Source organism: Mobula hypostoma, chromosome 3 (genome assembly GCF_963921235.1).
Source record: "Mobula hypostoma chromosome 3, sMobHyp1.1, whole genome shotgun sequence".
Classification (NCBI taxonomy): domain Eukaryota; kingdom Metazoa; phylum Chordata; class Chondrichthyes; order Myliobatiformes; family Myliobatidae; genus Mobula; species Mobula hypostoma.
In genome coordinates this window covers 132,957,881-132,975,888 of record NC_086099.1, presented here as the reverse complement: position 1 = coordinate 132,975,888, position 18,008 = coordinate 132,957,881, and the positions used below count along the sequence as shown (strand labels likewise).

The 18,008-nt window shown below is 38.8% G+C and overlaps 1 protein-coding gene across 1 annotated transcript; it reads right to left on the bottom strand.

Annotated features, from left to right (window-relative positions):
• Positions 1–9,743: 9,743 nt before the first annotated feature.
• twist1a (twist family bHLH transcription factor 1a) lies at positions 9,744–11,685 on the bottom strand. Its single transcript, XM_063042293.1, has 2 exons — positions 11,047–11,685; positions 9,744–10,363 (listed from the first exon to the last, which is right to left on the bottom strand). Exon 1 carries the CDS (start codon positions 11,565–11,567, stop codon positions 11,067–11,069), a length of 501 nt encoding a protein of 166 aa, XP_062898363.1. The 5' UTR covers positions 11,568–11,685; the 3' UTR covers positions 9,744–10,363; positions 11,047–11,066.
• Positions 11,686–18,008: the final 6,323 nt, after the last annotated feature.

Sequence of the window (18,008 nt, the reverse complement as noted above, 5' to 3'; positions counted from 1 at the left end):
AGAAAAAAGGAGGGACATTGTTTAAAACATTTTGCATAAATTTTGCTGATCTTGAAACTAAAAAAGAACTGTTATTTTATACAAAGCAAGCAAGTAAACCTCCAGAACAACTTTGCAATATGAAGATTAAGTGCATATTTCTTCTATTAAAGTTTGTTGATTGACATTTATTTTGTTGTGGGATGTAGAAAATAATCTGGAATAGTTAGGCTAAAGAGGAATTTTCTTGGTCATTACAGATGTTCTGTCCTTTACTTATGACTGACAACAGGAAATTAACCCTGCCTTTAGGTATCAGGAAATCTGAATTAATGTTGGAGATTTGACTTTGTAAAATACTACCAAACAATTTTCTACCTGCAAATTGCACATTTATTTCATTAAATGCTGCAGAGGCTGTAAATATGAATATGGTATTCATGTCTATTCCGATTTCATTTGGAGACAGGTTGAACCAAAGGCCTGGTACGTGGACCTGCACCAGTTTCGCATGGTGATACACAGGTGGCTTATTGTCATTGTTTAATCACTTCAAGATCTCTATTCCATTCTGGGTCTGGACAGTTTAATTTCTTTTTAAATGTGTTTCCTTTGATTTAGGTTCAGCATTGCTTAGTGCTCATATCATATCACTCAAACCGAAGAAATTCTGATTAAATCTTAAATTAAAGGACAGTCAGAGTAGTAATGATACTGAAAATTATTTTAAGGTTTCATAATTTCATTAATTTAACTGTTCTAAGTCAAAGTAGTTCGCTAATTCTTTAAAAGTTATATTATTATAAAATTTCACTTAGAATTCTTCTCTTTTTTTCAACGTAGAAGTTGGAAGTTCAACTCTAAATACACTCAGTACCCTCTTTATTGGGCACCTCCTGTACCTAATAAAGTGGCCACTGAGAATATGTTCATGGTCTCTTTTTGCTGAGCCCCAACCACTTCAAGGTTCAATGTGTTGTGAATTCAGAGGTGCTTTCCTGCACATCACTGTTGTAATGCATGGTTATTTGAGTTACTGTCACCTTCCTGTCAGCTTGAACCAGTCTGGCCATTCTCCTCTGATTTCTGTCACCCACAAAACTGCTAGTTACTGGATTTTTTTTGTTGCTTTTTGCACCATTCTCTGTAAACTCTAGAGACTGTGGTGCATGTAGACCCCAGGAGATCAGTAGTTTCACAGACACTCAAACCACCCCGTATGGCACCGACAATCATTCCACAGTCTGAACCACAATGGAACCCCTTGACCACGTCTGCATGTTTTTGTGCATTGTGTTGCTGCCACACGATTGGTTGTTTAGATATTTGCATTAATGAGGAGGTGTATTGGTGTACTTAATAAAGTGGCCACTGAAACATATGATAGCAGTTGATACAAAAATCCATGTAATACCCTTCTTTACATCATTTTTCATATGAGCCAAAGAAATAGACCATCTGGAAGTTTGGTGATAAGTAGACAACAATGCATGTTCTTACCCAGTCAGATTGAAGAATTAAGAATTAAACAGAGAACGATCAGAAAAGAGTGAAATTACAGAGGATAAATTTGCATAGAATCAGGTGCAGACAGAAATACAGGGGACAGAAAGATAAGCTTAAGAGAACAAGGCTAAAAGAGATAGAAAAGAAAACTTCAGATTTTAAAAAAATCATTAAGTTATTTCATTTTCCAGGTCTTCTCTGCTTTGTTAAAAATAGTTTTCACTGTCCAAGCTCCAACTTTGTGAATATAGTTTTGCAATTGTATAGTACTGTTATATTTATGCTGCACACTTTCTCTTATTACAATGCATTCAGGTTTTAGATCATCTGTATTTTTCAACACTGAATGTGCATAACAATTCTTCCTTTGATCCCAGAATTTATTATTTTATATTCGATGGGATTGAAATACATTTTCCTCTTGTGCTCTATTCTGTTCAGGTCTTTTATACAGTGTTATATATGGTCAGCTTCGGATTTATTCCAATGGTCTACCAAACGTATGCAGTTTTGCATTTATACTAAAGATTATTTCTGGTATATCCACCATTCAATTATTAAAGCAGGGTTGCATGTTGGCAGATTGATGGTGGTGATTGAATTATGGAACTATTCATTATCTATTTACCTGAGATTGAAGTGCTATGCAGAATGAAGACCAGATGATGATTAGAATCGACGCAACTTTCATTTAACGGTGTTCTAGCCTGTCTTTATATTACGGCTGTAACAATGCATTGTTAACGGCATTGTTAATAAAAGGGAAGGGCGCATCTTTTATTAATATAGCACACAGATACACAATGTTTGTTGTCTATACTGTCCTATACCAAGCATTGGCAAGAAACTTAGCACACATATATATTAATCCTTTCGATATCTGCAAGATCACTGAATTGGCTTCTCGGGTATTAGACTCATTCCTTCTGTTAAATTGTGGCAGATATCAGTATTTGAAGTCTGACACCAGGTTCTGTCAAATAAAGAAAGGTTTGCGGTAAATCATGCCGTAGCAATCCAAATGAAACCCCAGCGTCCCGAGAGCCTTCCCATGCTAAGTAGTGGGGGGAAATACCGACCAAACGCCGTAACGTCGTACCAGAAACACGCTCTCCTTGTTACATTCGAACTTTATTAGTCGGACAATTCTGCGAAAATCAAAATGTTTTAAACGATCACCTTCGGATGATGAGCTTCACCAACAGTTCGGGGAGAAAAAATACTGAATAAAGATATCTCCTTTTGCCTTAATTTAAAGATTTAGCTATTGAATGTGAGGATGGGAAAATGTTAGGTGAAAAACGTACTACCTTACCGACGATTCAATTTATCATTCAAAGGGAAAGAATAGGCCATTAGATCCAAATAAATTAGAATTCATTAAATCAGACTAAACTATAATCCATTATTAAAACATCGCATGTCATAGCTATAAAGCATACTAGCAATGTTATAATAACATTTATTCAGAGATAATTAATTCTCTCTGTAGTTCCGATTTACTGATGGCTCTGGGAACTGAACTGGTCATCAAGAAACTCAATACATTCCGATGAACTGGAGAAAACAAACATCAAAGAAAAAAGAAAATGCCGTTCATCTCTTTATGATCCGGCTGACCTTTTGTTGCTAGAATGCAGGCACTGAATATAATATGTTGTAGGAGGGTGGACATTGCGGGACTGTGAACATTGTTTAGGAATGCGTCTATTTATACAAGACTTTGCACTGCGATTAAAATGGCAAGGCATCGTATAACGCAACCTGATTGTGCGCAATTACTGAATCAACACATTCTGTACTGCGGGACTCACATTTGCCTCGCTAGTTAGCACTCACGGGTTCCATGGGCGCGCTTCACCATTTATTAAAGATCAAGTGCTATTTGTCTTCCTGATTAATTCAAGGATGGTTCTGGTACATGAGTTATTAAGTAAAAGGCTATTCAATAAAATAACAATGAAACAGTTTAAAAGTTTATCATAACACCGGCACGTGCGTTTAGCTGTGGAAAATCAAGGCGTCACGGTGATTTTGGAAGTTCATTGATGAGAAACCAATTCTTTCTCACTGTTACTGTGCGTCCACCAGTTTCACCGCTTAACGTGCGGGCATGGAGATTGCATCACAGATATCTCCACCTTTAGGTAATATCATACAGGTCTGTGCCGTTGGCGAGCTCCTAATAAAGTTGTTTTGCCTGACTAATACAGTCGTGCGTCGGTTTGTTCCGACACCATCTAATGTGAATGAATGCATACTGGTGGGGCTGGTGTATTAAATCAATTATTGCATTTGCTTCTGGATTACTGAAAAAATTAAACATACGGGCCTGCTTCAAATTCGATTCTTCGTGTACGCTTATAGTCCTTTCGCAGGTCTGAATTGTTAGTGTCATCCGGAATATATTTTTTCAATCCATTTTTCATGTCTACTTTCGTTAACGTATGACCCGATTTCAGGTACTATTAGTTTTATAGTAGTTTTGGTAGATGCATCCTTTTTATTTTAAGAAATAAGGAAGTGCTTCCGTTCCCACAAAAGAAAAGAAAACGGCTTGTACGTTCATATGTTTATGATGGACATGCCGCATAAATTTGGCGACTTAAGCAAAAATGTGAGGTGATGAAATTTTCAGGGGTATCCGGGTCAAAACGGTTGGACCATTGAACTATCTTACCTTAAAGTTGTGAAGTGTAGGGTAATGCAATTTACTTCGCTCTGCTGAAGAGGCTTGTGAAGAAGTTTTCTTCTTAAGTTTTCCCCCTTATTAAATAAGCTAGATGTATATCAAACTGTTTGTTTAACTATGCTAGACCTTTACATCGGAGTCTAAAGATCGTAAAACTGTCAATCAAACAGTCCCAAAGGTTTCACGCGCTAATACAAAGAATAACGTCTCCCTAAATAAATACGCGATGGATATATTGAACTCTTACAAGAAAATTTTACTTCATTTAGTGAATTGGTATCATAATCTTTGCAATCGACCAGTGTGCCTATCCACCGCACAACTCTGCCCTTTGCCAAACTTCAATATTGCAGCAACATTTCAAATTGGCTGGGAATTTAACTTACAAGAAAACCCTGGTCTGTGAATCGAACCCAGCGTTGTATCTAAACCCGATAAATTAAACCAATGGAATCATCTCTCCTGTATTGATCATTTAATCTTGCACAGTCATTCTAAGCTGCTCTCGAAAGTTAAGAGGGCCATGAACCTCTGAAATTGCAATAATTGTGATGTATTCAGTTAAAGCAGCATTGTTCTACAAATGCAAAATTAGTTAAAATATAACGTTATACTAATTTTCCGTTATAACATCTAAAAATTGAAACCATCGACAGTTTTTCCTCCACATCAACAAATTCTGTGAAAAAATGGTAACTGCGATCAAAATCATGCTTTGAATATCTACACTGCTTTATTTGCAAGAATTAATGAAAATTAATTCGCACACCTTTAATCATATCATTCGTAAATACCAAAAAATGTAGTTAAATGAACCGTAGTCAAGAAACTGAATTCCTAAAGAGTTAACTTTTTTTTAAAAAAATACGCATTAATGTCAGATACAAAACGATTGGATAAGATACATACAACAGACTAAAGAAAACAAATTGCATTTTTAAAAGGAACTAATATTTTGCTGCGGCTGATTATCATCAATGGTCCTTATTTCCTATTCATTAAACCTGATGGTATCATTGCATATAAGGATACAATTTTGGCCAGTTATTATAAACCTGTAACATTGTTTTGCATAAGTATTAATTTTAATCAGAAATGTTTTTAAAAAGACCGTTATTTTTTCCCATGTTCCTGGTGAAATAAGAGGGCCTATGTAGCTGCTGTACGGTATGTGCATAAAGCGTACCGCTGTCTCTTTCATATCCTCCATGCATCTTGTGGCTAGTGCGGCTGTCAGGATTGGAATTCCTGTTTCATGATGCTCTCTCGTCTTATCATCCTCAAACCCCATCAAACAACAATCGATTAGTCTCAGTCTCCTGGCACCGAATCCGATACTTTCCCAAGGATCAAACAGCCACGTTCTCTACGAAAAAAACAAGGAGAGAGAGAAAAAAAATAATAAAACAATCTGATCGCTCTAACGCCTGCGGCACTCTATGAAATAAAAATCAGATTTTCGTTCGTTGGTTCTGACGAGTGATATATCGTCTATCTCAATCCATTTTATGTGGAAGTGTTGGAAAGGCGTGGTGTTTGCAAATCTGCATATCTGAGTTCTGCTGCTCGTGGCGACATTGTACCATCTATAACAGCTGCTTAAACACATTCAGGTAGACTGTGCTGGCAACCATGTTGATTCAATATCGTCATGTTATCTTAATTTTCTAAGTTACTTTTTCCTTTGATGTCCAGCGATACTTGGCGATAGAGATCGGATCACATAAGTTTCAGATCACATTTTGTGGGAAAAAAGAACTTAAAGAAGCAAAATGCCTTCATTTTTTTCTTCAGTCCATTCCCCCCACAGTTTTAACAGCAAAATAATAGGGGTAATGCCCAGCTGATCGTCACAGGGTACATAACATAACGATTGATGTGGCCCTATGGTGGACACGAGTTTTTCAGCAGTTCAGAGCAGACCCAGTCAAATAGATCCTCAACTATAAATAGTCGGCTTTTATATTTCTTAAACGCACGAATATGGAGTATCTTACTATCTGTTTTACGAAATAGTTTCATAATATATCAAAATTACCTCACAAAATCTAGCCTGTTATGAATTGGCCTCCATTCACTGTTGGCTACCTGCTTAATAAATTGTCCATCAGAAGCCTCATTAGATCAATGAAAAGAGTGAGCCTATTATTTTGAACAAAGTGTCTGAACTGTAAATCATATTAGTGGGGAATAATTTCAAACGATATTCTGAGCTGATTCCGTTTCTGCACTCCTTCCACGAACAGCTGTAAATTCCACGGATGCTTTGCAATTTCAATCATGCACCTTCTCAGGAAAGGTGCTTCCATTTCTATTTTAGATTTTACACATCGGGGCAAGTTTTCGATTGGCAAATGTTTATATGCTGTGGGTAACATGTTTGTTTGCCTGTGTCGTGGGGGAAGGGCACCCCACATTGGGTTAACACCCTTGATGGCTGGTGCTGCTTACGCGGACACTAGGTGAAGAATGCTATTTTCGTTTTTTTTTATTATATGTTTACTGCCACCTAACACCCCACCACCACCACCACCCCCAATCCGTATCAGTCTGCTTTTTTAGTACAAGAGATGAAGTATTTTTTTAAAGGAGTAATGTCTTACATCACTTCACTGGGACAAATGTTCTGAGGATTCATGGGCAGCACTTCAAGTGAAATCATGTGCTTTGGAAGAGTTCGAAACTGTACGAGGTCAGACTTTCTGCCAAAGCCGGGACTTTGCAGTGCACTATAAGGATCAAAGCCTGCCTCGTTCCCTTAATCACAGTCAAACATGGGGTGTACAAAATCGTTTACTTCTTAAAAAATACATTAATATGATCACATTCACGAAATACATTTCTGAGAGTTTGCTAAAGTCCCGCTTTCATTGAGCATCTGCAAACAGCAACCATCTGTCAAGGCGAACCCAACAACTCTTTGCAAAGCCTATATAGTCCTAAAAGATATTATTGACCTGGCCCTAATATGATTGAAACCCTCGTGGTGTTCTACTACTCGCTAACAGTTCGGCTTTGTTTCATCGCTTTTGGCGTGGATGCAAATTAGTATGAGGATGGAGTGAAGGGACAAGGTTTGACCCCTTATGGGAAACGGTGTGCTTATCGTTTATTTTTGTACTGAAATTATATGGTGAATATTTCAAATATTATAGTCACGCGTTCGCTCAAGGGAAATGCAGCACAAGGAAGTTAATTTGTTGACCAATACCCCAAACCGTGGCTCCCAATTCCAGTATCGGACAGATAGAGATGCATGAAATATACCGTAGCATTTCACTCGAGTTTGCAATCGGCAAATCTCTGTGGCAATTTAGACAAATAATACCACACAAACCTTTCTTCTCTCGCTGAAAACTACGGAGGAAAACGATATTGTGTATTAGAAATTCAAAAGAATCGTCGTCAGGGGTAAACATTCACAGAGAGTACAAAGAATGGAATATTCATACGCAACATCTAGTTTTTGGGACCACAAGTCCACAAGCCCATGAACAATAGCAATTTTTTTGGACCAATGCATAACACGTGTAAACCAAAATGCGTTCATTTCTGTTAACATGCTTGAAATTGAGTTTAATTTGGTTTTTTTTAAATATTGAGCCTGTTTCTTTTTGTCATTCCCTTGTTTCTTCTCTCACTACTTCTTCAAAGCTGATTGTTTGGGGGACTTAAAATTATGCCTATAGAAGTGGGAATACTTCACTGTGAACGAAGCTAACACACGCCCACGGAGTCTTTAATTGAGATCGGGCTATTTCTCCCTTAAACCATCTTAATGCCCACAGATCCAGATCACATAATCATTACATTTAGATAGATGCCACTTTCAATACCCTATATTTAAAAAATCGGTCCGGCGGGTGGGGCGGGGGTGGGAGTGGGACGGAATCTCTTTTAACGAGTCCAGAAGAGGGAAGGTTAACTCAGCATTGGACGAGTTCAACCGCTGAGAATTGCCTTCAGAAATTCACTTTAGCACATGAAACATTTTTGACATCATGGTTGACAGAAATTTAGTGCAGGTTATATTTTCGACAGGTTTCTGGACTGAAATTTAGTCTTTCGGATTTTAAATGGGGGAAGGTGGAAGATTCGGTGCAGCTTTAAATGTGTGACGGAATGTAGATCTCTGGATAGGTCTTTGATCTGTGATGAAATGTCAAAGACAGACGAATGGCAATTGATGCCGAAGCCATATAAAATCGAGCCGTGGAACTCATATTCCCAGGATCGACAGGAATGTGGGAATTACTGTATCCACAACAACTCAGACCTACCACTTTAATCTCGATTTGATAATCCCAATTCATTGCTTTCTCCCCTCATTTCATCATATAGATAAAACATTTAACATTAAACTACTTTAACCTGGCCAGACTCGATCAAACAGAAGCGTAGCTGGAAAATCAGATGGTAGGTACTGTACTGTACTATCGTGGCAAAATGCAACAGGTAAAGTGTAAATCAGGGAGAAAAAAATGTACTTTGTATTAAACTTTTCGATATTCAGTTAAAACGGTGAAACACCGGTGCTGTAAAGGAAATAAATACCTTGACATCCAAATCAATAAAAAGGCAAATGAAAGCAATCGCGCTGTGTGGTAATATCCAGGGCAAGAGTAAAATTACAAAAACATTTCAGTTACGCATTACCACAGGCACGCTCTTTATTGGAAAAGTCAAAAGCTGTAAGAATGTAGCGGCAGTGTCGACTCGCCTGCTCCAGTTGCTTTCCTCGTCTATTAAAGAGCTGAGTTTGTTATGTTAGACCATTTGGAATAACGCTCACAAAGCTCCACGCATTTTTTTTACAGGAAGGTCTTCGAATTTGCAACCAGCTGAGCTTAATTTGAAGGCATTTAAACCTCAATATCTGATTTCGTGTGACAATGGAACCAAGCGGGCTTTTAGATTAGAAAGCCAAAGCAAATAAATAACTTTGTTAAATGCCAGCGAAGTAAATATGTCGGATGTTTACATTCTGCTTTTGGAGCAGTTTAATAGTAAAATAAATACACGTTGCACAACTTGTTCCAATCAAGCATTTCGTATTGAAAACTGGTACTTATTTGTGCCTAAATATTTCTCGAATTATTTAGAGCAAGGCACCCAGTTCCCTATCAATGAAATTACTTTGTCACGTGCATTGAAGTTGTTTGAATGTTTAAGCGTTAACAATATGTGATCCAATCTGCAAGATGGTAAATTTAATTCATACTATCCCCGGAATTCACGAACTAATTCAGTTCACACAGGCAAACAATAGGATCCGAAACGCCTTTCCAACATTCTTTCACATCTTGGCGTTACGTCTACGCACTACAGTACTCCAGAACTCGAAGCAACATAACGTCGCTGTGTATGTTTTTAATTACCCTCTCCCTCTGTATCTGGAAGGTCAATAAGCCAGTGGCAGACGGCGGTAAAACACTACCCCTCTCATTCTAAATCACCCGCCGTTGGCAGTAGCCGTTCTGTTTGTCTTTTCTGCACCGTTCGTTAAATCCCGCTCTCCCCTGGAGGTGGTAACAATTCACCACAAATAGGTCTTCATCATGAAAGTTATCCCTTATATATAAACCAAGTTAAATTTTATATGGTTTAAAGTTTAGATCATAGGTATTTATTGCAGAAAATATACAAAGGTATTTACAAAACAATCACAAAAATATGAATGCATTTAGACACCAGATCTTTATGCATTGGAACATGGCACATCAATAAATAAATAAATGTTTCTCAAGAAAGGAAAGACTAACCAACTGCATAACAGTTTGGTCCATTTTCTATAAACTCATTGTCACTCTAGACCTTTTCCATTTATCAGTTTTGGAAAACAAAAATAAAATAATTCAACTTTCCTGCGTCATCAATAGCAGTTATGATTGTTGAAGGCATGCATAGTAAAGGAAGGATTGAGTTCCAACAACATTCATCGTCAGGATAAAATGATGTGAATGGCAAAAATACACCTCAGAAGTACAAATGATTGCTTAGCCGCACGATTGGATGGGTCCTCGTCCAAGGCTGGTTTTCTGTAAGTGCTCCTCACGTTCTTTCCACTAGCTATTTTGTGCTCTGCGCTCGTTATCCTTCAACGGCAAGGATCAACGTGTTTTAAGTATCCAGACGTCAAACTGTTGTCTGTCCAGCGGCTGGCCCTTTGTGAGAAATCTCGCTCACCTAGGAAAACAGCAAGACACTACACTGAGATTAGTCCAACCCAAAGATGGTTACTTTAGCACCTCGATTTATCAACAGGGTGCAGGAGTGGGGGGAGGGACGGTTAGAGAGAAGGAGACAGTCTCTATTTGAATGAACTCCTGCTTTCTGTAGTCATTATTTTGCATAATCAATATTTATACTCCTTCTCGGCCAGAGGCCTTCTTAACCCGATGGCTTTACCTATTGGTTATAATGGATTGCGCTGCGAAGCGAGAGGTCAGAAAGTGAAAGCGCCGAGGTCATTATAGACAATGGGGTTGGGGCGGTTTTCGATGAAAAGTGAAGACTTGATTAACTAATTGATGCGAAATAATGATCAGCGGGACAAGAACAAGACGAGAAAGAAGTGAATAAGAGAGAAGAAGAATGTGAAAAACTAGAATTTATAACGTTTTTAATAACAGCATTTTAAAAAGAATAAAAAGGGAAGTATAAATCGTCGTTACTACAAAAACACCGCGGGCAAAATACTTCTCGAAAATGGTGTATTTGGATGTAAATATCCCGATAGAAGTTAATTTTAATGAAAATACAACCCATCTGGACTCGGATGGGACTCGAAGTTCTTGTTTACCTCTACTGGCGCCGCTTCAAATTATTTCTACAGGACATTCAATAAATGCTGCCAAGTTTCTGCGTACCTTTGTCCTAAGGGGATCTGCTAGTGTGATGCGGACATGGACCAGGCTCCTTCCATCCTCCACACCGAGAACGCATAACTAAGTCTCTCGTGTGCCACATAACTGCAGCTCGACATTTTGTTGTCCAGCTCGTCGCTTTGTAAGACCTGGTAAAGGAAATCGATGTAACGCGCCGCGAGTTTGAGGGTCTGGATTTTGCTCAGTTTATCCGATGGGAGGGTCGGAATTATTTTGCGCAGAGCAGAGAAAGCTTCGTTTAGGGACTGTGTCCTCTGGCGCTCCCTTACATTGGCCATGACCCTCTGGGTCTGCAGTTCTTCGAAGGACTGAGGGCTACCGTCCGTTTTCTTGCCTCTTTTCCCCGAGGCAGGGCTATCTGTTTCCTCGCCAGATTTCCTGCTCGGTCGCCTCTTTCTGACACTTTTCTTCTGCTGCCTGTCCCCTTCGTCTTCGCTGTTGCTCAGACTCTCTATTGGAGAGACCGAGGAGTTCTCTTCGTCCTGCATGATCGCTTCTAACATCGGTTTAAAACAAATGCAAGGATATCCAGCTGTCGGCCGTGAGGCGGTTATGGAGGGCTTATTTAGTGTAATGAATTATCAAAGCAAGCTGAACTTTTCCAAACGGTGACCTCTGAGAAACTGGTCTGGGTTACAGAAAACTTTTTCAGGGGAAAGGGAGGGGGGGTGTAATATAGTCCTCGGTCCCGGGACCTTTTGGAGATCGAGCTGATTGGCTAATATGAATTTTCATCACTCGATGAGGTGGAGCCATGTTGCAAAGGCCATCAGTTAACAGATCTACTGCAGAAAAAAATATTCAAACATAAGCTTCTGTAGCGGCTGGTGGCGTTATTTTTGCACAGAAATTATTGTTTAATAGTATTTGATATTTATTTAAAGGTGGTTTAGACCTTCCACTATTCTGCTTTGGTGGTACATAACGCTTTTGTAATGTAGATTTTGAATTGCTGGCGGGTTCATAGGAATATATGCTTTGTTTTAATATATTTTTATAGGTAAAGGGAATGGGTAACTAACCGGCCGTGTTTGTTGTAAGGATTTTGGATTATTTCAGAGAACATGCTTAGAACATTTTCCAGTCGATCTGAGGATCTTAGTTGGAGTTATCAGAAGACAAATCATGATGATTTGAGGGCTTATTGATTTGACTTAACACTAACCAAGACTCTTGCTAGTTGACTTCTATTATTACCTGATTGAATTTCACCTTTACTGGTTCAATTACGAGTTACAATGATCAAGCACGCTTTTGATATCAAACACGCTCCACGTACTTCTCACAGAAAAGGGGAAATTCTGTCAACACTATATCCAGACTGTGTGACGATTCTTTCAGTTAAAGGAAGAATCTTCAAGCTACAAGGAAAACACTCTCTCAGTTAAACTGTTGATTAGCTTCAGAGAGATCGTAAAACTGCACATCGAGGCCTTGGATTATGATGAGGTTGGTATATGAAATATATCCCGGAATAGGTGATGGTGTCTGTTGCTTGCTTACGTGCGGAATTTTTTAAAAAAGTTAATTTTACAAAAAGGAAAATAAATTGTTGAAAGTTTCGAAAAATTATAAACGAGCTAACTGCGTAAATCTTGACAAGAGCCAATTCATGTAGTGCGGATTAATTAATCCGTAAACTCAGCGGCAAAAAAAAGATTATCTATAGTGGGGAGTCAGATAGGGCAAGTGTCCAGATAACATTAAGCGGGGGATGAATTCCAGTCCTGATTTATAACTGTTCAAAATCTGAGCGTATTTAAACACGTGACATGCAGAAAGGCTACCTGTGCAGTACAAATATTTTCCTTGAATGGTTTCATTCAAATCCCCAGCCGGATACATCGACTTTGTTCCATTAGGGACAGGGGGTTCTGGTACAAAGCTCCGGACACAGCAAGATCTCTGAGGAACAGTCGAGGCGCGAAGCCCAAAACGCAACATAAACATCACCTAGTGAGAGAAAAAGAGGAAAACCATCCAAGAATAGCACATAAAACTGTTTAATGTGAGTTGGTGCCGTTTAAGGTTGCCCATAATGGCGCAACATTAATCGCGGTCTGTATTTTTAAATGACCAGTAGTAATTGTTCACCAGGGCATTGAACTTCTCCTGTGTAACCGCTTCGCCGTAACCCTTGTTGTATAAGGACACCTGAATAAAATATATTTACACACATACACAGATAGGTATACACACGCTAAGTGGGCAGTGAGTCAACTATATGTGCGCATGAAATTATATTGTTCCACTTTAATAATCGTATTTATCTATATACTGTATTTACAGCTTGACTGGGTAAGATTACATTCTAAACAATTGATGCAACAGTGACTTACTAGCAGAGTTGTTCCACAGATAAGATAATTTTGAATTGTTTGTTCAGGGGTGCTCATCCCTCTACTTCACAAACTTAAGGCATGGAGACAATAAATTCCCAAATAACAGAATAGGCGTTGAATTTCAAAACAAAATACATTGAAAACTGTTACAGAAAACGTTCTCTTTTCGCTTTAGATTCTTAAGGTTAACAACTTCTATATATTTATGCCGACAGCATTCCGAATTGCTCAGGTTGCAGCATATTTAAGCACTTTATGCAGAGACCAATCTTGAGCAATAGAGGGCGCACTTTCCCAGGAAAAGAATGAAGCAGACGTAGAACATTCAAAGAAAATACTTGATTCTCCATTCAAGATTGTTTAATCTTATTTCCGATATACAAGTGTAGAAGAGAATAAAATAATTGTTACTCCAGATCCGATGCAGCACAAAGAAAGCACAATAAGATAAAGAACACAATAAATGTAAATGCAGAAGATAGCTCAATTGTATGCCCATAAAATAACTGTACATAAGGTGACTCTGACAGGAAATGATAAAGTAGTGGTGGTGGTGGGGGGTGGGGGGTGGGGGGGGGTCGTGTTAGTGGGTGGTGGTATTGATCAGGCATATTGCTTGGGGTAAGTACATGTTTTTGAGTGTGGTGGTCCTGGCGTGGTAACCTCCTTCCTGATGGGAATGGGACACACACAGTCCATGAACAAGTTGGGTGTGATCCTTCTGATATTGATGGCCTTTTCCCTTGTGTACATACTGTATGTCCTTGATGGTGGGGCAGATTGAAAAGGAAAGAGAGTGAGTGTATAAAGAAAGACATGCAATTGAGCGGAGCGGACCTTTTAGATCAAGAAAATACTGAAATACAACATCAATCCAGAGTAAAAATACTTGTGAAATAATCTTGCCTCATATCAGAAAGAATCAGAATCAGATTTATTATTACTAAGTTTAAATCCTTTTCAGAAGGGTTTAACAGCTTTCATTTATGATTTGATTATGAAAATAAATTCAGGTATATCTGATAAAATTAAGGTTGAATGGGAAAGAGAACTCCAACTTCATTTACCTATAGAAAAATGGGAAAACATTTTTTCAATTAGTTAATATGTCCTCTTTATGTGCTAAAGATACATTGATACAATTTAAGGTGGTGCACAGGGCACATATGTCTAAAGACAAATTAGCTTGTTTCTATTCACATATAAGCCCAATTTGTGATAGATGCCGTTCCGAAGTTGCTTCCTTGACTCATAGGTTTTGGTCTTGCCCTTTCTTGCATCAATATCGGAAAGATATCTTTTATATTATTTCTACTGTTTTGCGTATTAATTAACAACCACACACTGTTACTGCAATTTTTGGGTTACCAATGATGGAAGATAGTTATTTATCCCCTTCAGCCTGTCGGATGATTGCTTTTTTAACATCAATGGCTAGAAAATTTATCTTATTGAACTGGAAAGAGGGCAATCCCCCTACTACATTTCAATGATTTTCTCTAACTATATCTTGTTTAAACTGAGAGAAAATTAGAAGTGGCATCTCCGACCCTTCGATTAAATTTGAAGAAACTTGGAGACCATTTATTCAACATTTCCACATGATGTAGTTTGCCCTTTTCGAATCCTTTTTTAAAAATTAAAATACACGGATAGAGGAGTGGCGTTAACGACATTAATGTTTCTATCCAATGTAATATGTTAGCCTGTCTTTTCTTCTATAGTTCTGTTTTTTTTTAGTTTTATTTAGTTTAGTTTAATATCACTTAGTTAATTAATATGTCTTTTTAATATGTCTTTTTTTTTCTTTTCTGATTTGGATTTTTTTTAGATTTCTTCTCATTTATCCTTTTATCATGTTTAATTATATTTAGAGTTTGGAAAACTTTATACATCTGTATTATTACCAATGCTATATTTGTAATGTCAATTATTAATAATGTAATCTCAATCTCTATTCATTAATGTTGTTGCTATGTTTATAATTTTGAAAGTTAATAAAAAGATTAGAAAAGAAAAGATTTATTATTACTGTATTAATTGAATCTGATTGTGGTGAGGGTGTTTAATGATGGATTTTAGGATCCTGGATGGCGAGGATGCCACCTTCTTGAGTCACCACCTCTTAAAGATGTCCTCAAAGGTAGGGAGTGTTGTGTCCATGATGGAGCTGACGGACACTAGAACCTTTTACAGCCTCATGCAAACCTGTGCATTGAAGCTTCCGTACCAAGCTGTGATGCATGTCATCCATTGTACATCTGTAGAAATTTGCCAGAGTGTTTGATGGCATACCAAATGTCTTTAAACTCCCAATGGAGTGGAGCTGCTAGTGTGCCTTCTTCATGATTGCATCATGGTGCTGGGACCAGGATAGATTCAGAAAGACGTTGACCATCATGAACTTGAAGGTGCTCACTCTTTCCACTCCTGGCCTCTGAATGTGTCTGGTGTGTGTTCTCACAACTTCTTGAAGTCCACAATCAGATCATTGGTTTTGCTGACACTTAGTGTGAGGTCACCATGAGAGCTCTCAACCACCCAGGCTAATTGATCTCATTCTTGAATGCCTCGTCATCGCCATCTGAGATTTTACTAACATTTTATTTCAACATTATCTGTTAATAAAGTCATGATGCATCACTTTAGAGACACACTATGTAAACATAGACAATTCCTCATGACATTAGTAAACAGTGCCAATATGATCAGGTTGCTAAGGATGAACAGCGAAATGAAGTGGAAATAGTTGCATTATTTGATGGATCTTCTAATTGATTAATGTTTTGTAAATCTGTTACTTTTTAGCTGAATACTCACAAATTGCAGCAATTTCTCAATACAATTGTTTATGAAACTAATGTCATTGAAAGCAAACAATCTATGGGATTCATAAACAATCTTAGCGCTGTACTTGCCAAGAAATATGGAGGAGGCTTGACCCCAAATGTAGAGCAGCAGAGGTGATTTAGCGGTGATTGATGACTTTAATAATAAACTGCTAAATAACAAGCCACCAGGCAGCAGAAAAACAAGAGAGAACAGATATTTAAAAGCACAAGGCAACAAGATAACTAAAAGCTAGAAGCAATTGGTTGAGGCTGGCAGGTGTGAATTAGTGAACTAGAACTGTGAAAGAGAGCTGGGTTCAAATAGGCTGCAGGTGATGAGTTGGAAACGAGTTGCAGATGACTCCTGTCAGCTGGATGGAAGTGCCTGCCTGTGCAGGCCTGACACTGCACCCCTCCTACAGCCAGCACCTGATGTCCCAGGGCAATTCAGATGGATCCTGTCATTATGTGAATGAAGTCACCAGAGAAAAATACTGGTAGATGCAAAGTAGATTCTTTATTCGACGAAACAAGGCACAGCAGGCATCATACAGAGATGCTTTTGGTCGTAAGGTCTCACTGGCCCAACATGGGGCTCGATATTTTATGTGCCAAGCATCAAAGGACAATTCCACATTTACAAAGTATGGACAATGCTTTCTTTGAAACTACATGCAAACTTCACTGGTCTGAGATTCATAGCTTTTAGGAACCCATTGTACAGAGCTGCACTCCAAATAAAATCCACAATACATAGACAAAGGCAGAAGACTGGCAACCAAAGTCATTTGCTAAAGGTAAATGTGCTAAACCCAAAAATTGTTCTAACAATCAGGTGGCTCTCCTTGATGAATGAAGGATCCAAAATGAAACTGGATGACACTGAAGACCTATTCCCTGAATGTACCCTACTCAGTCGGCCAGGTATTTCACACCCTGTCCAGAATGATCTGAATCCATCAACTGGTGAACTGTGTACACTGGACCAACTTTCACCATCCTAAGGTCCAGAGGTTCAGGCTCAGGTGAGTTGAGTGGTCCACAGGCAACAGGCTTGAGGCAGGACACCTGGAGAGTAGCATGGCAGCTGGAGACAGTGACTGGGTGGATGGATGTAATGGATAATCTTGGAGAGACCAATGATCTGGAGCGAGAACTCGCAGGAGTCAGTGTGCAAGTGCTCGACACAGTCCCCAGGCTGGAGTGGTCTGGCTGGGTGCCACCCACAGTTGGCCTGGCTACAGTAGGTGTAATTGGCAACCATGATGGCCCGGCCCTCCTTGCCCTCTTCCGAGAATTCCTGCAGCAGCAATCCGGGACTCTGGGAGTTAATTATGACCAGCCTCCCAAAGTACTTCATTACAATTGGTGTGAGTGCCATTTTGCAATAGTCGTTGAGACAGATCACCCTGCTGTTCTTGGGCATTGGTATGATTGTTGCCCTTGTGAAGTAGGTGGGAACCTCCAATTGCAGCAGTCCTTGAGCACTCCAGCAGTTGGTTAGCTCAGGTTTTCAGAGTCCTACCAGGTACACCATCACAGCCTGTTGCCTTGAGAGGGTTGGCCCTCTTGAAAGATGTTCTAATGTTGACCTCTGAGACAGAGATCACAGGGTCACCAGATGCTGTGGGATTCACACATTTGTAGTTTTATTCACCCTTTCGAAGTGTGCATAAGCTGTGTTGAGCTCACCTGGGACTGAAGCAACATAGCCATTCATGATGTTAGGTTTCACTTTGTAGGAAGTAATGGCCTGCAAACCTTGCTAGAG

Excerpts from the sequence above, each read along its gene's own strand:
- twist1a (XM_063042293.1), bottom strand. The coding sequence starts at position 11,567 with ATGTTAGAAGCGATCATGCAGGACGAAGAGAACTCCTCGGTCTCTCCA.